The sequence below is a fragment of the Stegodyphus dumicola genome, chromosome 3, assembly GCF_044657685.1.
Source record: "Stegodyphus dumicola isolate Sdum_Otavi_A_Nest chromosome 3, ASM4465768v1".
NCBI classification, from domain to species: Eukaryota; Metazoa; Arthropoda; class Arachnida; order Araneae; family Eresidae; genus Stegodyphus; species Stegodyphus dumicola.
The window spans coordinates 269,921,011-269,945,197 of record NC_140770.1 but is presented as its reverse complement, the minus strand read 5'-3'; the positions used below and the strand labels follow the sequence as shown (position 1 = coordinate 269,945,197).

General features: G+C 29.3%; 1 protein-coding gene across 2 annotated transcripts in view; it reads right to left on the bottom strand.

Moving 5' to 3' along the window:
- alpha-Spec (alpha spectrin) overlaps nucleotides 1–24,187 on the bottom strand; it is a 93,033-nt gene that overhangs the window by 29,174 nt on the left and 39,672 nt on the right. Inside the window, exons 19-33 of one of the 2 annotated variants that reach the window (XM_085814136.1) lie at nucleotides 20,806–21,049; nucleotides 20,545–20,667; nucleotides 20,371–20,438; nucleotides 19,946–20,095; nucleotides 19,749–19,841; nucleotides 17,390–17,524; nucleotides 16,386–16,646; nucleotides 11,304–11,495; nucleotides 10,966–11,202; nucleotides 10,275–10,456; nucleotides 6,223–6,322; nucleotides 5,968–6,009; nucleotides 4,713–4,861; nucleotides 2,920–3,109; nucleotides 2,278–2,814 (exon numbers count right to left, since the gene is read on the bottom strand). In XM_085814136.1, the coding sequence (XP_085670262.1) occupies nucleotides 2,278–2,814; nucleotides 2,920–3,109; nucleotides 4,713–4,861; nucleotides 5,968–6,009; nucleotides 6,223–6,322; nucleotides 10,275–10,456; nucleotides 10,966–11,202; nucleotides 11,304–11,495; nucleotides 16,386–16,646; nucleotides 17,390–17,524; nucleotides 19,749–19,841; nucleotides 19,946–20,095; nucleotides 20,371–20,438; nucleotides 20,545–20,667; nucleotides 20,806–21,049 (2,703 nt within the window). The remainder of the gene's footprint in view (nucleotides 1–2,277; nucleotides 2,815–2,919; nucleotides 3,110–4,712; nucleotides 4,862–5,967; nucleotides 6,010–6,222; nucleotides 6,323–10,274; nucleotides 10,457–10,965; nucleotides 11,203–11,303; nucleotides 11,496–16,385; nucleotides 16,647–17,389; nucleotides 17,525–19,748; nucleotides 19,842–19,945; nucleotides 20,096–20,370; nucleotides 20,439–20,544; nucleotides 20,668–20,805; nucleotides 21,050–24,187) is intronic. The other variant, XM_085814137.1, reaches the window with a different exon arrangement.

Below are 24,187 nucleotides of genomic sequence, written 5' to 3'. Positions count from 1 at the left end.
ATGTTTAATATTTTTGTAGGATTTTTGCATAAAGTTATATTTGCATATTATTTGTTTTTAATAAAAAATTTAATTTTGCAAATGATGCTCTTATAAAACTGTTACAATTACAGCTTTCCTTTCAACATTCAGAAACACTTTTAGGATTTATGAAGGAGTAAAAAAAATCTTGCAGATCGTTAAGTTGCATAACTGGATGTATGGTTAATAAACTAAGCCAAAGCACTTGAGGGCTATTTTGTCAAGAGGAAAAGATGACTTTGAGGTGGATTTCTAAGAAAAACTGAATCATATTAACATTACACATGGGCAATCAATCTAACCAAGTAGCATAAACTGAATTCTCATCATTTCTCAAAACACAGAAATACACTAGCATTTAATGCCAAACTACATAAACAACTGCATTTCAAATTCCTCTTAATGGCATCATAATTATGGTAAATCTAAATATCAACCACACTGACAGTTGATTTTAAATGCAGTTAAAATTACAAATACAGAGGGAGCAAAAATTTAGCCACAAACATTTGGTATGGCCCACTCATCTTTAATCTCTCTTTTAGTTATTATTTCATTTACCTTCTCAAATCTGGTAATCTTATTTTACTGGTAATCTTATTTAATTTCTTCTCAAAACTCTCTTGGTTAGTGGCTTTCTTTAAGGCTGTTTTTTCGAAGAGTTTTCAATTAGTCGCTATAGTTTCTTCATTTCAAGTTTATCATTTCTCAATTTTACTTCATTTAAATACACAAAACTTTGATTACATAATTTTTAATTACCTACCAGTCAGATATTATTTTAAAAGTTTTAATTTACATAGACAACTTGACTTTCAGGAAAGTTTCTTTGCTTTTCTACAAGGTTCATGAAAGTTTATGGTTTGCATTAGAGAGCTTTAATGGTCTTAGGGCAGACTTTTAAATACATTTATTTAATACCACATTTACTAAATGATACATTTTAGTAACGTATTTTTAATTAATTTGAGCTTGATGGACTAAAATGATACATTTCCTAATTATAAATAAATCCTAGTTTCCTTGTTATTGCCCCACCAGTAGACAATCTTCTAGTTTTAAATTTGTTTACAAATGTTTTACACTTTTATTTCCTTTCCCCAATATTCTGTTTAAAACAATCAACTAAATATCATTCCTATTTTTGATACGAATGTATACATTTTATAAAACATTAATATAAATTTGTAATAAAAATAATAATCTAAGTTTGCAATTTATAACTGATAAAGGTATGATGTAGAACAGGGTTTCTTAAACTTTTTTCAGTCACGACCCCTTTTTATCACGAGATTTTTTTGCAACCCCCAGGACCCAATAATATTTACAAAAATTTTGTGAGGCCTTATAAGTACTGCTCAAATCCGGCACACACAGGAGTTGAACTGTCAATTTTTTCACTTGTACTGTAATATACTATTGCAGATTTAGGTCACTAACTTTAATTTCTAATTTTAAGACATAGAACAATGTGAAAATTTTAAATAAGTAACAGATGAAATGACAGCACGTCGAAACGTTTTCGTTTTTTCCTTTGTCTATACTGTCTTATCTTTATCTGTTTTCAGATACATTGTGTAAAAATATTTGGTAATTGTAAAATTATTATAATAAGTTAAAGAAATATCAAAACTGCTAAAATTTTTGATGACCCCCAGTTTGAAAAACCCTGATGTAGAAGCACGCAGAGATGTATATTATATGTCAAAAGAAGAGTAGATGAATATGTTCTACCATAATCAACATTTCAGTTGTTTAAATACTAGCAGAGTGGTATCTAAGGATGAAGATTTCAGTTTTGTTTACAAAGGAGGAGGATTTTGCCACTCCAACCATTATAAATTAAGCATTCAATTTGTTTGTAAAACACTAGTTTTTTGTTTACCAAGAACAAACATCCACTCCCAAAAAAGCTAATATCAAACTAAGAAGTTATTCTGTAAGCACGGAAAGTAACAGCAAAAAGAACGAAGCAGTTTGAGGGGGAAAAAGCAGCATCTAAAAGCAATTTTTAATATAATTATGGTTCAGAACAATGGCCTGCTTGATATGTATAACTATATATATTGAACTTATCATGCCATGCTATGAAGCTTTGGAATGTGTTTGATAAGAATGTAAATATTATTAAATCTTCTATTTCTTCAAATACTACACCACTCAATCACTTGACTACTGATTCAAATAATGAAGAATTTAAACACTGTTTGACTAATTTACAAAGAGTTATGTAAATGTCATGCAATAATTACTAACCTCACTCAACCAGAAATCAATGTCTTTCACAGCAGCATTAAATGTTCTCTGCTTATTGGCTTCCTTGATCTTTATACTTTTTTCTATTGTTTTCTTTGTGAGATGTTCCCACTGCTCAGCCAAACAGCTCAGACGAGCCTGAACAGCCTCTTCAGAACCAGCACACTGGTGCTGATCAATTAGATTCTGGCCATTAGCCAATACAGACTGTATCCTATCAGCATTTGCTGCCAGTTCTGCTTCAAAAGCTTGATGTTTTTGGTGTTTACTTTGAATATTAGTAGGATCTTTATAGGATTCGTCCATAGCCATTTGCAGTTTCTCCGTAATCCAGTTTTCGATTTCATCAGCATCTCGACTGAACTGTTGCAATGTCATAGACTCTCCTAACTTGGATCGCTTCTTAATAAGATTATCTTTCAAATGATGCCACCTCTCAAGAACCTGATCTTTCTTTTCATTAATCGCATCAGATGCGTAGTGATCAGCAGCAACTAACTGATCGGCTAAAGCAGCAAGAGCAGAAATTTTTTCTTCCTATGGGAAAAAAAAAAAGGTTTGAATAAGGATCAGCACATGAATTTAATACAAAACTAAGGAAAACGAAAACAATGAAACAATGAAAAAGTTTTTAAATTCTACCTGTGCACTGATAGCTTTATCAAAATCCTCATGCTTCTTAATGAGAGATTCAACATTATCACCACCCATGTCATCTGAACTAAGGAAAGCTTCACGACTACCCATCCAATTCTCAGCTTGTTCACAATCTCTATAGAACAGCTGCAACTCTAAGCACTGATCCAGCTTCATTCTTCTAGCAATCCAAGCCCTGAAGAATAATACAAAAAGTTTTAATTTATGGAAATATACAGAAGTTTTTAATACACTTTTTCAAAATGCAGAGAAATTAAAATTAGTATAATTAAGTTTTCATTTAAAAACATTTAAAAACAATCTGATTAAATTGTAATCATATTCAAATATATTTTATACATTATGTTTTATACATTTAAATGCCACATTCTGCCATTCTTTAAATGCAAAATTCATATCTTTAAAGGCCACTTGATGATTCTGAGCAAATGAGAATTTTATGCAATTAATAAACCTCATTGAAACATCAACAGATTACTTACCTTAACAAGTTAACTTTACACAAAAACTAGACTATAAAGCCAAACATCCTTCCTAACAATATACATTAAATAATTAACAAGTGGATGATTAAATGATTAAATATACATTAAATAATTAACAAGTGGTATTAAACAAGTGGATGATTAAATGGTAAATAAGCATATTTAATTCATAATGGGTGCATCTGGCAGACTTTTCCCCTAAAAATTTCTAACTCACTAATGAATTCACTAACAGGCATACAGTGTCGCATATATGTTGACCTATATGAGCAAAATAAATATGACGATCCCAGTTTTCTTTGAGAGATTATTCATGCTAGAAGATCAAGAGTAACCTCTGAGCTGCCACATTTCTGTGATGGTACATCATCTTCATAAGTAGTCTCCAAGATGACACATTTTTGTTTATGTTCAGCAAATTTAGCAAAAACATAAAAATGGCATCTGCATCAAGAAATCTAAGAATCCACCTAAAAACAACATACTTATGCTTACAGTATTGAAAAAGGCAGTCTTGTTTGCAGTGCTCAGAACTGATGTGCAATAAATGCTTTAAAAGACAGTAAAGCTGATTTTTAACCTTTTAGTTTGACTTTTGCAAAAAAAATAAAAAAATACATGCTTAATTTATGGGTTTTCTCATTTTTATATCCTCTATCAAACTCAAAAAGGAGTATTTACAGATGACATTTTTACTTTGTGCCTTGCTAATTTTTTTTTTTTTTTTTTTTTTTTTTTTTTTTTTTAACCTTTAGAAATAAGTTCTTATCTTTAATATATAGCAGCTATTTAATTCATTTGGTTCTGAAAAAAAGTTGAATTTATTAATTAATTACTATCATAATTCTGTTTAAAAATGCAGACTCCCAGAAACCATGTTTCAGGCTGCATCACAAATAGTACAGGTCACCAGTTAAGGGTTAAAATGCAAAATTTAGAGAGGGATAAGCAGTGAACTTTGACCATATGATAAAATATTTTGACCAACTTTATATATCCAGTCACAAAATAAAGTTTTAATCAAATTAAGCAAAATGAATAAATTAAAGACATTGTTACAATGAATTACTAATTACTAACAGAACAAGTTAAAACTGTACTTATACAGAACAGTAATATGAAGTTATAAAACAGTTTATTTTTCAAAATCCTACTAGTAACAAAACTTGCATACACTTTTAAAAACCATTTTATACATTTCATGCAACTGAGATTTTTAACTACTTTATAATAATATGTTATTTCAAACAACTGATCATATAAATAAATAAAAGATAATTAAATTCATAATACCTCTCCAATTCTTGTCTGGCATCGTTCATTTTCTCAAGTTTTTCTTGGACTTCAACACTAGCATAATGACCACTCTGTAGTAATTGCTGGCCAAACATTTCAAAAGCTTGGAAGGTCCCAGCTCTTGCATCTATTTCTGTACGATGTTCCTATGCATAGGAATGCAAAAGTTTAAACACGTTTTACCAAACATAAATCAATGAATATTAACATGCATGCACATAAAAATATATCACAAGTTTTAATACATTCATAAGCACCTACATAAATGTAAGTGTAATGGAGAGAGTTTAAAATGAATAGTAATTTCATTAAAAAACAAGGAATTTCTTTTTTGAACTATATTTGAATCTTCAACATACTTTAATAATGCAGTTTCTCTGTGGTGAAATTTATGTGAAAAGTAAGTTCATATTTACGTAACACATCAAGAAAACATCAATTCAGCTTGCTCATTCTGACCCCAGGAATTACACCTGGAATGCAATAACCACTGTAGAGTGGTCTTTCCCACTTGGCTGCTGGTGAGCTAATCTGATTACAGACAAGACACATAATAAAATCTTTCTACTTTCCCATGTATAGGAATATAATTTTTCTACTGCATGCTATAAAGTCTCTACTTTTCTCTTTGATGCAAGCACAGTTAAGTATATTAAAATATACCAATCTATAAAAGCATCCTGAATTTTGGAATACAAGCTATTAGATAAGCATTTATTTGAAAGCTAAAAATTAATTTAATATACACACATATATGAATAAACACTACACATAGCAAAGTATTCCCATGCAAGCATACAACTCACATACTTAAATTAGTAAAAATCACTCTAAGCCTCAATAAAAAAATTCAAATTTTTATAGCACTTTCTTCCATACAATACTTAACATTAAATGTTATACTTAAAATTTTTTATGTCTATAAAATTAAAAGTATTTATAAGCAAATGAGCTTCTTTTTTCTCCCCTGAATATAGATGTCAAAAAAGCATTTTAAAAATTATTCCTAAAATTGCATTTACTTTAGAATCATTTATTTTATTAAGTGTCAATATAACAACAGCTAATAAATTAAGCAGCTTCATTGTGCTCTTAAAAGAGAAAAAATATTAGGCATGAGAAAAAGTTGCACAGCAGTTTTAGTGCAGTTGGGTAAATTTACCAAAAAAAAAAAAAAAAAAAAAAAAAAAAGGTTTAAATACAGTTGCTGTTAATTCAATCAAGCTCAAATATTTTATTGCTATCTGAATACCTGTGGGATACCATAGTGAGCATCAATCTCAGAACGGTAGTTCTATAAAAAAGATCAAATTTTGAAATAAAATAAGGAATTTTATATGCAGTCATGCAAACAAAATTTCTCTTATCCTAATAAGAAAAATAAAATGTGGTATCAAAAATGCTAATTTAACAATGAACTGGAAAAATCTGCACATGAAAATGTATTCAAATCTTACATACAACAGCAAACAGACTTCTTATATTAGGGAATATAATTTACACTAACCTGGTGTCTCTCTAACAAGGCTTCGGCGCCAGTGACATCATTTGCTAATTCCTCAGAAAACACAAGGCTCATCATACTCTGAATCCACGACATCAGATCCCTAATTAGTTAACGAAAACAAACTTTATTTGCCTGCACATTACAAAATGTAATTAAAAAATCAAAAATTCAGTTCAAACAAAATTAATTACTTTCACCATTCAATTCAAAACAAAACAATTCAAAACCTTAAGATAATAAAAGTAATATGGAGTTACAGTGCAATGAAAATAAAAATGAAGTACAATTCAATAAAAACATGAATTATTAAGAAAGCACAGAAAATATTTCAGCTACATACTTGCCAACCTACGACACTACACATTACTTTAAAATAGCCGGCATGTACATACATGTTTCATCTGAATTTTCCTTTTTTAAAATGTGTGCAACAGCAGCCTTCAAGCCTGCCATTACTGATGCATTATCGGCATCAAGTGCTAAGCAATTGTCTAGAGGAATGGCATTTTCCTTTAAAGTTTTAATAATTAGGTGCTTTATTAAAGCCTGTCGAATGTTCTTCTAAAAGAAGGATAGAAAGTAAACTACAAAAATTAAAAAAAGAAATATAAACTGGAAACAGTTTTGAATCAGTATTATCAAAGATTTATTTTTCATACTCTTTTTTTTTTTTTTTTTTTTTGACAACTGCAGTTATTTTGGTTGTTGCACTTGAGTATTTAGCAATTTTGCGATCAGGACACATTTTTCTAAATGAAACTGCAGCATGATCCAATGCATTCAATTGTAGATTGTGCTCCAGTAAAAAAGTAGAGAACAGGCATTCTGCATTAATAACTTATTAAGTCTTTGTTTCCACAAAAAAAAATTTCATTTTTTTCATGTTGTCCTGTGTTTTTGTGTACGCACATATTTGAGAATATCAGCCCTTCCATCGTGCGAAATCGAAAAATCGCAGTAACAAACGGTACCCATCAAAAATGTATTACATTTCCTTGAGGAAATAACATAAGGAAAGTCATCTGTGTACGATTTTTAAAAAAATACATGAGTATTTTACCTTTTTCGCAGACATAAGTGAAACAAAAGATCATAATTTAAGCTATTTCTCAAAAGCACATGTACTCACACTGTGCTCACCCTACAATACGAACAAAATAAAAATCTAGATCTCGCTTTCTGCTCATTGGCTAATATATACCAGATGACATGCAGTGGCACTTGATGCTCATTAGAGAACTGGGACATGACATTTTCAGACACATCTGCCAAAGAATATGCATTGTTAAGAAGAAAAGCTTCGCCAAAAAAGAAGTGCTCTCACCAAAGAATATATTTAAAGACCAAAGAATATTGTTACGAATTTGGTATTTAAAAAGCTAATGTTAGTTCAATTATAAATTAAATGGTTTTTATTTCTCGCGCAGTGCAGCGCGTGACGAATATTAAAAGAAAGCTAAGCAGGGAAAATTGAAAATACAAGAACGCGTGCATTAAATAAATAAATATCTCTTTTTGATTTCGAGAAAGTACTGGAAAATTCTAGCGCGATTTTAAAATCTTATAAAAGGAGGAAAACATCTCAGTTTGTAGTAGTTGCTTAGTTTGTTGTTGTTTAGAAAACTGCTCTTGTTGATTGTAGCGAATTCGCGGATTAGCGTTCTTTTAGCTGTTTTGAATTACGTTCTATTGAACATTTGAGTAGTTAAAAGATAACTACTGTGAGATATAGTAATACTGCATGATAATTTGAGAAAATTAAAGCATTTTTTGTTGCGATAATAATAAATTTTTGTTCATTTTTCATCGGACTTGTGCATTCATTTCATAACGAACCCGTATGCACGCAACAATTTTTGGTGTCAGAAGTGGGAATCCGAACCACGACGTCATTCAGTCTGTTCAGCACACTATATGGACCATCCGAAGGTGACTGTAATTTACAAACTGAGATGTTTTCCTCCTTTTATAAGATTTTAAAATCACGCGCTAGAATTTTCCAGTACTTTCTCGAAATCAAAAAGAGATATTTATTTATTTAATGCACGCGTTCTTGTATTTTCAATTTTCCTGCTTAGCTTTCTTTTAATATACGTCACACGCACTGCACTGCGCGAGAAATAAAACCATTTAATTTATAATTGAACTAACATTAGCTTTTTAAATACCAAATTCATAACAATATGTTCTCACTCACAAAGAAGTATGCCATAATTTCTCACTGATCAAATGACGCTTGGTTTTCTTTATAACTATCGAAGTATTAAACCAAGCTACATAAAAATGGTGGAAAATTTTAAGAATAAGATAATGTAGGGAGATATATGTTGTAAATTAGGTTGGTGAGAAAACAGTCAGAAATAAGTTGGCAACTCTGCAAAAACCATAATTTATTTAATAAAAGTAATTAGGATAAATTAATTTTTCTTTTTTAAGAACAATTTTTCAAAAAATTTGAAGTTCATGTATACGATTACAAGTTTAAACATATTCTCATGAAACCAAGGATTCAACAAATAATTTTTATTCTTTTAGTTTCATATAAATAATCTAAAAATGCTGTTATCAAAGAAATTTGTTTATTTAAAGAACTACATCCATTTTAATGGATGTTGAGGTTGTAAATATATTAAACATATATAATACCTCTCTAAAACACTTCATATGGAAATTGAATAAAAATAATTATGCATTTTTCATAAGAAATAATACAATATTAATGAATTATACACATACTTTGCTTTATGAAGCAATTTCTTCACACAAAAATAAAAATTCTATATTTAACATTATTTTTTTTTTTTTATTATTATTACCAATTTTTCTGAAAAACAATATCTCTAACCTCTGTAGCACTAATCATTAGTATGTGAAAATTTAAGACTTAGTTATAAGGAACATAAATGTTACAAACACAATCATTTTCCTTTCAGGCCCAATATCCTTATAAATACAAAAACATCACCCAAAAAGTATTAATTTTGAATGAATAACGTCAGGAGATTTCAAAATTTTACATCACAGAGGGGAATCACCAAATACATTTCATTAGCAATGTTATCCCCACATAAAAAGGTCATTGTGTTCCTATAAAATGCCGTTACGTAAATGTTTATCATGTGAACAAAAGAAAAAGTACAAAAATCAGTATCAGCATCCCCCCCCCAAAAAAAAACTACTATTATTTTTAAAGAGAAATATGCCTATCAAAATAATAACTGATATGGAGGGTTAGGGAGACATTTTGCCAGAACATGATATTTCATATGAAGATTTCATTATTGAAGATGACAGTGCAATGGTTTACGATAGACAGACTGATACTGACACTAAGAAAAATGAGAGAGGATTACGTTCTTGAATTATAAATTAAAACTAATGGAATTAGGAAGTATGTTTTAATCAAAAGTAAAACAAATCAGTTTTAATTACTTGGCATATTAAGGACAGACTTCACATTAATTAGATAGATAATATGAAAATAATAATAACTCAAAATCTAAGTCATTCTGTCATGAGATCCCACATCTTCAGTTAAGAGGATCAGCAAATGTAAAAAGTTAGAAAATGTTTTAAGGAATTAAAGCATCTAAATGAATAACATATAGAACTGAATTCAAATTTCAAAATAAAAAATGTTAATGTATTAAATATGATGAATAGATAAAAGTGTAATTCATCAAAACAGAATGGTGGGATAATAAATGATTTATTAATTATTATTTAATTAATTAATTATTATTAATTATTAATAATATTATAATTATTTTATTAATTAATTATTTAATGCATTATTAATTTCTTTCATTTGAACTATTGTAAATAAAAAATTCCTTACTCTGATAAGATGCCATAAGTGCAGAGAACATTTTGAAAATCAAAGCATTTTAAAGGTATGAATAATAACAAGTACTTTTATATAATTGGTATGATATTCCTTAGTTTAAATTTTATTAAAATTACAACTTTAAAATATGAAGAAATATATGTTATTTTTCTTTAAATTCAAACTACCTCCCACACTACAAAAGGAAATAAAATTTAACAATTACCTATAGTCAGCCAAGAATCTCTGCAAGTCATACGAGTCTAAAAGTTTTTCTTTACGTGCATTAGCCTTGGCAGTCAACTGAGTCCATTCTTCATTGATTTCTTTTTGCTTTGTATATATAGTATCTGCTGCCTCTGGATGTGTCTGCATTAGACGACTAGCAGTATCATCTAAGCTTCGGATCTGAAAAATGGATCAAATTTTTATGCATTTCTCTTTCAAAAACAATTTAACTTTCCAGAATTCCCAATTTTTTGTCACAGTATACTAAATTTCATTTTAACTTCAATAATAAATAAAAATAAAATCACCTGAAAAATACCTTTAGCATGGTAGCTTAAATACAGCTTAACAAATCAGAAAAATGCATAAATGCATCTCTTAAAATTAACGCTAACACCATTATTATTTAATTAAAATGGTAAAATCAGAAATACAATTGTTACCTTCAAAAATTATAATTAAAAACGTTTCACATTTTACTGACTAGTCACTAAATATTAGGCTAGAATTCATTAGTTAGGATTTACATTACCAATAAGGCATCAGCTCAAGAGCATGATATACGTTTTAGGGAAGTTAAAAGATACATGCAGATTTTTAACAGCAAGAATGCTGTAAACTCCCACAATGTACAACAATTAACTGCAGTATTATTTTTTTAATTAAAAGGAAAAAAATCTTAAATTTACCCTATCACCAAGTGCAGCTAGATCTCTCTCTAATCCCTCATGTTTTCTCTGCAGAGTTTGGACACTGCGCAAATCATCACCACAGATATCAGAGTTCAAATTCTCATCTTTTTCACGAATCCAGTCTTTAGTTTCATCAACATCTCGTTGGAATCTCTGAACTTCATGTGCTGATCCCAGCTGTGTAGCTCTTTGAGCAGCAATCTGCTGTACTTCTTGCCATTTTTGATTGACATCCTAAAAGTGATGAAAATACACATAAGTATTTCAAAGAAAAAGAGATTTTCTAGTATGCTCTGAAAAAGACATGCAATCTTACAGTAAATACGAAAACTTACTTCAATTTGAGTCTGTATTTTCAGGGCAGCTTCAGTATGACCTGAGCTCATGAGCCGGCGGGCAGTCTCATTCATTTGCTGTAAACGTGTTTCGTTTGTATGCAGCTCTGCTTTAAAATCATCAAAATTCTTTTGCATCACTTCAACTTGTTCTAAATCTTCACCAACATCTTGAACTTGTGCAATTTGTTCCTATATTAAAATAAAAATCATATCGATTTTAATTAAAACAAAAATCACTAGATTAAGATACAAACAAAAACAAAAAAAAGCTTTCTTTACAAAGCAAATATCATTAATTTAATTATGAAATTTCCCAAGTAAAAAATCATAAAATTGCTATTCCATAATTAAAAACACATACACTAGACTGAAAAATAAGATAAATATTGTTCGAAGGGATATACGTATTATAGATACCCAAGATACTATATATATATATATATATATAAATGAAGCAGACACAAGTTGTAGAAATATTGATTGCACAGGATGTTGATCTACAATGAAAAGGAAAACTGGCTGTCGAGACAAACTGAATATTCATTTTTTACTTCGGTAAACGTTTTGTGGTCACAAACAAATTTGCACACAAATGCCTCTTCAAGAACATTTAAATTTTTGATATTTAAATGATAGTAAGAAAGCAGCAAAGCAACATCTCAGCAAAAACAGAGATAAGAGCAAAGGAGTTATCCGACATGGAACCTCATAAAGAGAAAGGTTTTGATTCTCGAAATTTTGAGTTAAGTTCCAAATTAGCAACATCATTGGCACTATGTAAGTCATATGATAAGGACTTATCTAGAAATAATGCAGTCCAGAAATAGTTTTTAATATTTTGAGAACAGAAAAGGGAAATACTCAAATTAAAATTAAGGGTCTATTGCTAATTTAAGATATAATTTTGATTTACATATATATATTTTAGTACAACAGGAATCTAAATAACTTATACTTAAAATAATGACTAAAATTTATTACAATAATTCATAACTTTAATTAAATTTCTGTTCCTTGGAGATGATACATGAAAAACCTTTTCTTATACATATGTTACCGGCAAAGTTTGAAATCCGGCATTCCATAAAATGCCTAAAACTACCCGGCTATCAATCTATAAAACGATTCATATTTCACATGTTTCCTAGGCATTCTATAGAATGCCAAATAACTAACCGTCAAAGTATCAAATACATTTTCGATTTATTTTGAAGAACCGAAACTACTTACCAGAAGTTAAAAAATGATGTAAAAAAGCCAAAATGACTACTAAGAAGGAACCACGGAACTACTGGCTGCTGAACGGTAAAATGTGATGTTTGTATTAAACAAAATTGCATTCATTTATCCTGTTAAAGAAAGGATCAATACTATACAGTATTACATCACAGAAGCTGAATTATTTTCCGTACTTCATGAAAACTCATTTGAGTAATGGGCACAAACGACATGACAGAATGTTGAAAGCACATTCAGCCAAACAAAAAAACATTACACGTAATGATATTGAACTGTACAACCACCTTTGTGAGCCCTGCCAGAGTCGTAGCTAGGTTTTTCAGCCCCCAGGGACAAGTGAAGATTTCACACCTCCTCCTATTTGCCAAGAATGGAAAACATTTAATTTTCAAATTCCATAACATCAATTTGGCACCTCCTGGATACTGTGTCCAGAGACAGTTGCCCCCCCCCTCTAACTACGCTCCTGCTGCCAGAAAAAAACAAAAAGTGTTAAGAAGAACATTGTTGTGAAAATTATGTTTGTTTCTGAATTTAATTTCCGTTGCCAGGTAGCTCTCATTGATTCCCAGTCTCGGCCAGATAAAAAATACAAATTTATTATGGTGTACCAAATCATCTCACTATTATTTTTTTCATACTTCAGTAACAGTTTAATGGTAACGAATAACAGTTTAATGGCACTCTTTCATTAATTTTTCAAAATAACATTTGTATTTTTGAGGAATGAACATCCTTCAAACAACAGCCTCATGATAACCTTTTCTCATATTTTGCCTAAAGAGCATTTGCCATTGTACAGAATGCCTAGGGAAAGTATATAATAATTCTCGTATTGAATACCTTGCCTAAAAACGTCCGGCATTCTTTTCATACTTTGCTGATAACATATATATATATATATATAAAGACTGAAGTATAATAATTGCCTTTAACTTTTTGTGTCGATATATTTTGCCCGTCCTTATTTTTTGCAATCTGCGCATCTGGTTTTTTGGTTTTGGCATATAATTTATTCTGAATTGACTGTGATAAACATTTTAAATGCAGTTTTTATTTTATTTTGCATTTTGTTTGTGCAATATACTACAATGTATTAATGTGCCTAAGAAAATTGGCTTCATGAAAAAAAGTATTTCAAGAAAAAAACTCTCATATAAAAGGGCACATAAGAGGGAGAACTGTAAAAATTTTTATTAATCTTCGCAATGAGCATTGTATTTCTGAATTAATTCATTTGTTTTATCTGCTCAGCTTAAATATATGCAGGGTATGAAATTTAACATTTTCCTAATAGTTGAGTATGTTATGAAGTTCCAAGAGCAGCATAAAATCAGAAAATTATGCATCAGGAAGGGAAATTTTTGCATATGAATCATACAAAATGCTGTCACATTTTGAGATGTTATATTTTTTAATCTCACAACAGAATAACTATTATTGTTTGTTCACTTAACTGATATGAATTGGCATCTAGATCATGAAAACTGTATACTTGTAGAAATTTAAAAAAAAAATCATATTACAAACAATAAATAATGTTACACCAAAAAAAAATACATATACTGTCATAAATAAAAATAAATCATCTCTTAGGATGCAGTAATTTTAATTTATGCTTCACAGATTAGGTAACTTCAGATGAAAAGCATTTTGTTCAAATACATTCAAGCTGTAATTATATTTTAGTCAAAAATATTTTCCACATATGTTGTTTAAAAAAAAAAAAAAAAAAAAAAAACTTAAAATTTTTAAATTCAATACTTATCCTTTCTGATTTTAATCATGAACTTCATCGATAAGATTTCAAATCATAAAATTTACCAATTAAAAACATTTGTTTCCAAATTTACCTCGATAAACTTCAGACAAAGCCTACGACCACATTCACTTTGAGACAGAGCGTGAAAGTGATGAATTTTCTAGTTCGGAACTAATCAAATCTAAAGCTTAGAACGGCTTCTAATTGCTAATGAAACAAAACACTATAGTGAACAATACTATGGATAACAACACAAATTGTGAAATGAATGGCAAATGTGGACAAACATTAAAAGACTACTATAAAATCAATAATGTTGAATTCATTGACAGTGTTTTCAAAATCTAGTGCAAGAAGCTTCTGATCATGATGATAAATTAAAAAAAAAAAAAAAAAACTAAAAACATAACACCTGGCATTTGATGCAGAATTTGGTATAACAGGAAACAAAATTTGAAAATTTCAGAACAACAAAGATATGTAAGTGATCAAAAAGTAACGACCATAAATAATTTGAATAATTTGCACGGAAAAAAAGCCTCAAACAAGAATAGACTATTCTTAAATTGCTATAAAACAGATGTCTAAAAAATGTAAAAAGGTATTCAATTGCTTTTTTGAGTTTATTTTTTCTTAAATTTATTTTGATTATTTTTTAGGGAGGAATCTTAACGATTTTTCTTTCATGACCCAATATTCATTAAAATGTAAAATCTGCACAACCTCTGGTTGAAATTCATAAACATATCAGAATCAGAGAAGGTTTTCTACATATTGCAGTAAAAAATACTAAAATATATACATTACAATGAAATTTTAATTTAAATGATAATATTAGTGACAGAAAAAAATGAAATTACAATTTTGTTTTTGTAAGCAAATAAAATGGACTAGAAAATTCAAATGTATTTTTTTTTGCACTGTAAATCTAAAGTATTATAAAATAATAAACACTTATCTTAAAACTGTTAACTGATAATGAAATTGCATTATAATTGTACAACCTTTTAGACCAGGGGTTCTCAACCGGTGGTATGGAAGAGAAAACTAGGTGGTATGCAAAGAAGCAGAGTATTTTGAACTATTAAATTCAAAAATTAAAGCCCCAACATCCTGACTGAGTATTTTCTCTAATGCTCATAAATTTATGCGATCTGAGCCTTGTTCAAGAGTGGTGGTGGTAGTAGTAGTACTTTGTAGTGGTGGTACTAAAGGTTTCCAATTTCTGTTTAGATGGTATGTGTTATTCAAAAGGTTGAGAAATGCTGCTTTAAACAAGATACATATTTTATAATTAGCAAAACCATTTAACTTGTTGGCCCATAACCATGAGTCTCACTTGCGGTAAAGAATTTGTGCCATAAACAAAAGCCACGAGTCTGACTCGTGGTAAAGAATTTGTCATAAACAAAAGCCACGAATCTGACTCATGGTAAAGAATTTGTGTCATAAACAAACGCCACGAGTCTGACTCGTGGTGAGGAATTTGTGCATAAAATGCCACGTATTATTATTAAAACAAGCGATTGGAGTTATTCTACATCAAATATTTTTCCTTTGATTGTAATGTCAGTATTTTTTTTTTTTTTTTTTTTTTTTCCTCAGTTGTTTCTAATGAAACTGGATGATCTGTTACTTTAGTTCCCTGTAAAGCTTCGTTACGTTCACACGTTTCAAATATAATTTCGTATAAAGAATTAAAATCTCTCATACCCATCATACGATTATTTTTGTCAACTGATCAATTGATTATGATTATACCCTAGACGGCTTAAAATTACTATTTGTACTTAAATGTTTCCTGTTTATTATTTCACAATTCCTTTCGTTACACTGAAATACATATATTTCATGAAAAGTATATATTTTGCAGCAGTTCGGGTACACGGCTGAACAGCTGGATGGTACGGTGCGAGACCAAATTTCTTGTTTACTATAGCTCACGCAACTGGCAGATATCGTGTAGGCCAAGGGGTTAATTTTGAAATTAGATTAGAAAACTCTTACATTACTTAAACATATTTTGCTTAATCTATACCTATATTTTTTGCAAAACAAAATACACTTAAAGAATATACCTTATCTTTCAGCCACTGAGCAAGTTCAGCAGCTTCTCTGACCAGTTGATATGCTTTACATGATTCTTCCAATTTGTTCCTACGTTCTTGACCAAGACCCATCAGATTCTCATACTGGGTCTCAATTTGAGCCTGTCGAGCAGAGATATTATTTGCATCAGCCAAATTCTGCTGACCAGATGAAATCCCAGCTTCAATTTTCTTCACATAAGCTGCTGGCACAAAACCCTGTCTGTCATTGACCTCAACTTTCCACCAATCCTGGAAAGGTAACACAAATATTTCTAATCAATATACAAAGGTACATTACTTCCCATTATATAAATTAAGTATATATTATACTAAACAGCATGCTTGTTAGAGTAAGTTATCAAATGCAAGTATATTATTATACATTTATTTCTCATAAAAGTTATAAGGTGGTGATAATCACAGCAATTAAGGCCCTTGATATGAAAGTTCCCAGCTATATATTAGTCGTATTAAAAAAGTTCCCTCCTTCATTTCATTACAAGCATTCACTGCATAACTGATTCTTCAGGTAAGCTAATAGTCAAATTAGATGCTTCAAAACATTTTTTATATTGTTGACACAAAAATTGTTCCTTCCTAATTCAGTGCTTTAAAGAAACCTGATCTAAAGGCCATATATGAATTTATCAAGCAGGGATTTTATAGACTGACTAAAACTAAATGGGAATATTTTTAACTGATACATCACCCTATACATTTATTGGAGCTATATGAAAGACTTCTAATTTGACTCTCATCATTAATGCTGTTCTTTCTCTTTCCATTCATGCTTTTAAATATAAATTCTGTTCATTTACATAAGTTTAATTTACGAATTCATTGAAATGGAATGACAATGAGATAATTTATGAACAGAATAAATCTGCTCTCATGAAATACTGATGTTTCATAAGATGGATAATATTTAGTATATGCAATAACTATATTTTAATGTTTGCAAAATAATAACTAAGGCATTAAAAATAAAATACCTTATTATTGCTATTTAGAAGAGTCAAAACATCTGATTTCTTCATGGAAACTTCTCTTGGACTTTTTTCTACATAATCATATAAGGCCATGACAAATTCTTTACCAGCATGATCAATAACTGGACGTTCTTGTTGCTGAAAACAAAATATGATTGATATATATATATACACACCATAATTACAGTACACACAATAAGACTAAGTTTGGTCTATAAGACGTTAAGTCAGATGTCATCTCAGAGAGAAGTAAACAATATGATGTGTTCAATATAATAATTGTGCAATATACTACTTCCTAAAAATTGCTTTAACAACAATCATAAGAAAAATATGTTATTTATAATTACAGTACAAAGTCCATAATTCGGACTCGTCAGGACTTCGGCGATTCCGCATTAGGGGTTTTTCCGGATTATAGATCATCAATTTAAATCTGGTAGGATGGCATGCAGAAACTATACAATTAAAAATATGAAACCATAATTTATGAAATAAAGAGCAATTATGATCTAAAAGTTATTAAAATTTACCAAAAAAAAACTTCATGTTTATTTGTTTACTCTATTAAACATTTCTTTCACTGTACGTTGTTTAAGTTGCTTTTTTTTTTTTTTTTTTTTTTTTTTTTTTTGTGCTAATACTTTCTCTTTAATTCTATAAAAAGACATAATTTCTTTCACTGTAAGTTGTTTTAAGTTGCTTCATTTTTTGTGCTAATACTTTCTCGTTCAGTTACTGACCCATACCACTTTTTGTTTGATGGATGTTGAAATATGCTTTCGCTTTGTCGATCCTTTGGCAGCTCCAGAATTGGAAACTCTTTTTGACATAATCGAAAGTTCAAGCTTAATTTTTATAACATTGCTCTAACAGTCTGCAAAAAATAATAAGCTGGATCCAATTAAAAGATTAAGGAACAGCACAATCTGCAACATTAACTGAAATGCCTTAGAATCAGTAAAGATAATTTTAGCCTAACTTATATTGTCCATTATACATTAAACGCGCATGCATAAGGCATACAAAAAAAAAATCGTTTGTGGCTTTGATGTCCATATTATAGATCATTCTGGATTACGGACTTTGTACTGTATATATATCTTAGAGGCTTGAAAACAAATTACAACTTGCTCTCAAGATTCTGATAAAAACACAGAAAACCAAAGACCAGTGTAAATAAACTTAGCAGTAAGCTACCACTCCAATACTTTTAGATTCCGGTAACTGTGATAATTAGTATGCTTAAAGTAAATTAAACAGAAAAGAAAAATTTGATGGCTAGCTACAAAGCGAAGTGACTGGCTACAAGCATCATAAAAAAATACCTGATATAGAAACTTCAAGTATCGATATCATGATGTATGATTTCATGAATCAACCATGAATTATTCATTAGATTCTCACTGGATCTGTTGTGCGCTATTGAAATCTCACATATCCTTTTACAATGTTTTATTTCTCGTGCGGTACAAATTTTCAGAATTAAAACATTGAAATTATAGATATAAATTAAATATTTAATGCATTATCTCCCTACAAAGCCAGGAATAACATATGAAGCGTCCCTACCAAGAAGGGTACCAAGAAGAGTATCTTAAATTGTAAAACCTTTTTAAACTTTTCCTTTTAAAAAAAAAATTATTTGCAATTAACAAATAAATTTTTTTCTTCATATGAAAAACATTTTCTTTTATTTCACATTTACTTAGATATTTTACTTTTAAAATAGCTTTCATAACCAGAAACAAAATTACAATATTTTCATGTTTCATTAAACATTCAAAATTTCTGACATAATAAATCATGTATTACTTTAAGCTTTTTATTATGAATATATTATAAAAGACCAGTCATGTATATAATAATGTCTTGTATGATAAGCATAACATATCATATAATACTAAAGAAGAAAGCTCAAATATATCAACAAGTAACCTAAAACGATATCCTCATTTGAGGGAAAAAAATCATACATTGTCTGAGTTAAAGCACAGATATTCAAAAGTATTCAGCAGAATTTTTTTGCTTCTGAAGAAGGAGGAGCAGTGTCTGATTGTGCTTGAAATTGATCATTTTATTTAAAATTGACATGAAAACAAGGTTGTTATTTTGCCAAATTTTACATTTTCGTTTTTCTCTTCCTGCTTGGTTTCACACATATTTATTGTCTTTTAAAATAGAGTTACGACTCACAAAGCAGACTTCGTCACTTGATATCTTTATAGCACTCATTTATCTACTTTATAAAAAGATTAAATACATTGATAAAAACATAATACATAAAGAAAGCATTCTTAAAATATACACAGGCTAATTAAAAATGCTTAATACACTGTAAAATGACTATTTTAATACTTACCCTACATGACTGTGCTTGCTCTTTGAGGGCAAATATAGTGTTTCCAAAAGCTTCTAGATCAGCCATTAGAGCTTCATGTTTCTTCAGTAAAGACTGAAATTACAATACATAATTAAATTTTGCAATTTCCTAAGCTGACTTTATATTTGCATAAAAAAACTCCCATTTTTTTAAATCAATATTTATATTCCTCTAACCTCGGTAGAATCTTCATCTTTTCCAAAATCTTGACTTCCAACTATTGGCTCTTTTTCTTTCATCCAAGATTCAGCTTCATTGGCATCAGCAAAATACTGGTGAGCTTGCAAAGAATCTTCGAGATCTTGTTTTCGCTGTAAAGCTTTATCCTAACATAAAAGCATATAATCAAAAGTTTTAAAAAAAGACTCAGTTTTAGAAATCAAATAAATCATACGACTCTGAAATTAGAAGCAAAAACACAAATTAACAGGTTTCAAATTAAAATACTTAAATTTTAACTCTTCAAAAAGTTTAATAACAAAATTACGCACGAAACAAAAGTAATAATGCAAACTGGTTATTCCTACAATTAAATAAGTTTTATTATATTAAACATCATTCAAAAATAATATTTTTATCACAAAAACTGATCATGAATTACCTTAAGAGCTTGCCACTTTTCACTCAAATTACTTAATCGTTTCTGTATCTCATTTGAAGCAAAATGGCCTAAAAAGAAAATTATATATTTTATCGATGAAAGTTTTTAAAGTACAAATTCTTAACTGAAGCATAATCCACCTATATCACATCTAAATTGTGCCAAGGATCTTACCTTCTTGCACCATTTCTTCACCTGACTGGCACACTGAACGAACTCTATTTTCATGATTATTTATCTCTGCAAGCATGGCTTGGTGCTTTTTAATAAGGTTCTGGACACCAATAAGATCCCGTCCTAGAAAAGAAAATTTTATTCATCAAAAGACAGAGAAAATAAATAAAAAGTTCAGTAATCCATGAAAAATATTCTTACTGATTTTATTGATAAAATAAAATTCAAGTTTTAATTAACTTTCTGAAATCATTACCATACCTCTATTTGTAGAAGCAGCAATAGGTTCTTTTTCTCGAATCCAAGCTTCTTCATCTTCGATATCTCTGTACAGTTGTTGAACTCTAAGAGAATCTTGTAAACGCTGACGTCTTAGTGATATTGGCTTCTGTAAAGCATTGTATCGTTCGACCAAAGCAACTTGTTTGGACTGAATAGATGGTGCATCAAAATGACCTCGTTCAACAAAATTTGTAGCTTGAATTACTACACCATCAATTCGATCCTAAAAAGAATTTTAAAATGTTTTAGTAGAATTTAAAAAACTATCCAAACAACCAAACACTAAAAGGAATAAAACAAATACTCATTTCTTAGGCTTTCCCAAAATTTTACTAATTATTAAGAGAAATAACTGAATATTAATAATAATGACTCATGTAAAGAAATGTAATCCTAATTCCATTGAACATATTTTGTTTAAAATATAATTCAGGCCTGGGATAACTATAATGCATGTCAATCAATTTTTTAATTTAATTTCAAAATAAAACTTCCTACAAATTAAGATTTTATAACAAATTCTACCAAAATAAATTACTCTCTCTAGTCTGAACTCACCAAAACTAGCAAAATTATTTTAATTACGAAAAGTTTCCCTATTCTTAACTGATATTTACAGAACTTCAAATTTTGCTCAAATAACTGAAATTCTGAATCATCCATGTTTTAAATTAAATACTCATAGTAAATGATAAATTAGCAAAAAATTAATTTAGTCATTACGAGTTTTATAGATAAAGCTGAAGAATAAATTATCCAGCTACATTTCATTGCAAATAATCTTACAGCTTAGCAGTCTCCTTAGATTATCATATTTTAATCTGAAGTCTTGATGCATATAAAATTATATATGCATATAACGCAGATTAATAATTAAGTTCAATTTGATTATCTCCCAGGAAATGATAAGAAAATATAAATGTATTAAGAAATTTTTACATGGAATACCACTGCAATGGGAGTTTCACTTTCTTTGAGGGGTCAGCTAAAAAATATATTTGGATAATTCAAGGTTGATTTTCTACTCATTTTATATTTGTTATTAATATTCCTTTATAACTTCGAAGTGTAGAATTTTTTTAATTTATAATTTTGTTACTTTTGTTATGGCAAAAGCCTTTCCACACAAGTGCTTTTATGTTTTTAAATATTAAAAATGTATTAATCATATTCGCATACAGTTTTAGTATTTTAAGATAACATATTAAAGGTTGTACATATTGCATAAAGTAAAGGCTGCAATATGTATTAAACTTCAAGAAAAATTTCAAATATAAAAATATTACAATTTTTTACAAGAAAAACTGTTGCCAATTCCACAGAAAGATCCTGACTTTTCAAGTGGAAAATTAGTCTCTTTCCATAAAATCATTAACAAATCAATCTGACCATGTTTCATCTTGCATGCATTTTTTAACAATACCCCTATGCCAAAAATTGCAGAGTAATATAATTTTTGAATTTAAATCTTTACTTTGCAATAAATATGAAAGAATTTTCTTGATACGGTGTAAGACAACATATGTAGAGACGATAATAGTAGTAAAATACGGCAAAATGTACAATATGTTAAAGTAAGAAACAATAGTTGCAAATCAAAGAATATATATATAATATACAGAATTCTTTTGTCAAAAGTTACCCATTTGAATGACATCCTTAAAACATTTTATCCTTTTTTGACCTAAACAGACATTTGATAATTAAAGCAACTTCCCCCATCACAAGCTGATATGTAAAATGAAAAGCTATGAAAATTTTCATTAAATTTTACATTTGCAATTTGGTCTTAATATTATTTAATCTTAAAAGATTTTCAAAACTTCGCAATGGTTATGATATTTATACATAATGAGATGTTAAAAAGTGCCAAATATACTCTCCAGATTGTCTTGTGATAATTTCCTCTTTGAAAAGGTTAAAAAGGCATCACAGGATGATATTCTATGGACAATACAAGTTCAGAAAAAAAGCTACCTATGATTTGTATGTGAAGCAGTAAGCAACAAGGTTGATTTTAACTATCTGCCACACAGTTAAAAAAAGGTATTGTATTACAGAATAACAAACTGTAACTGTTTCTGTAAATAATGTGCTTACAGAGTACCTTTTTTCTTTTCAGCATAATTATTTACTAAAGCTTTGTAGCTACTTACTTTGTAGATTTTTTAAGACAGACTAGATTGCATTCATAATATGCAAGAGGAAAACCATGAAAACTGCCATGCAGGAATCTGGTTAAAACTACCAGGTACAGTGACTTTACCACCCAGCCACTCATAGGCCATATAGTATATGTCTTTATAATTTTCATAACTGTTGGATACACACATACATTTCCAATCACATTATGTTTTTAATAATGCATATATTTATGTCTGGGCATATTATTTTTAATTTTAAAAAAATCCATTTTTCCACCACCATGCCTCAGCCCCTACCTATAGTTACACATCCAGAAAAATAAAATACAAGATATATATATCTGAACAATAAAAATTCCTTCATATACTTAATTTTAAAGTTTGGGTTTAATTTGTTTAAGTTTGATTATGGCAAAGCATGCTTGGGGTATCCGCATAAAGGAAGGGATGCCTTCATGAAGGACTTTCTAAGGGACACTGGCTTGTATCACATTACACACAGTAAAAAGCCATGCCCATGAAACCAAACCAATCCCCTCGAATCAAACAAGAGGCCAAACTTCAGCTATTCAGCAACTTTACTACTCAGCTACTGGCAGCCCTTTAAAGTTTGGGATTTTCATGGATTTTACCGTGCCAGAAAATCAAATTTATCATAATCTTTGAGGGGTCAGCTAAAAAATATATTTGGATAATTCAAGGTTGATTTTCTACTCATTTTATATTTGTTATTGATATTCCTTTATAACTTCGAATTGTAGAATTTTTTTAATTTATAATTTTGTTACTTTTGTTATGGCAAAAGCCTTTCCACACAAGTGCTTTATATGCTTTTAAATATTGAAAATGTATTGATCATATTCACATACAATTTTAGTATTTTAAGATCATAACCTAATAGTTACGAAAATAAATGGTCTGGAAATATTCTGTACTTTTAATTTACATAAATATGAATTGCAAGCAATGTTTGCAAAACAGAGGTTAGAAGAACATGTACACCTAAATCCCTAGGGAAATAGATTGTTGTTATCTTGATTGATAAATGCTTACTGATTTGATGGATTTCTAAAGAGGGTAACAATGTAGTTCAGGCTAGAGAAAAATTTTAGATATTAAAAAAATCTTAATTCTCTTTCTGGGAAATTAATCTTTTTCATACAAGGAGTTCGGATGAGACCTGATAGCCAAAATCAAGAATTTAAAAGTGACTTAAC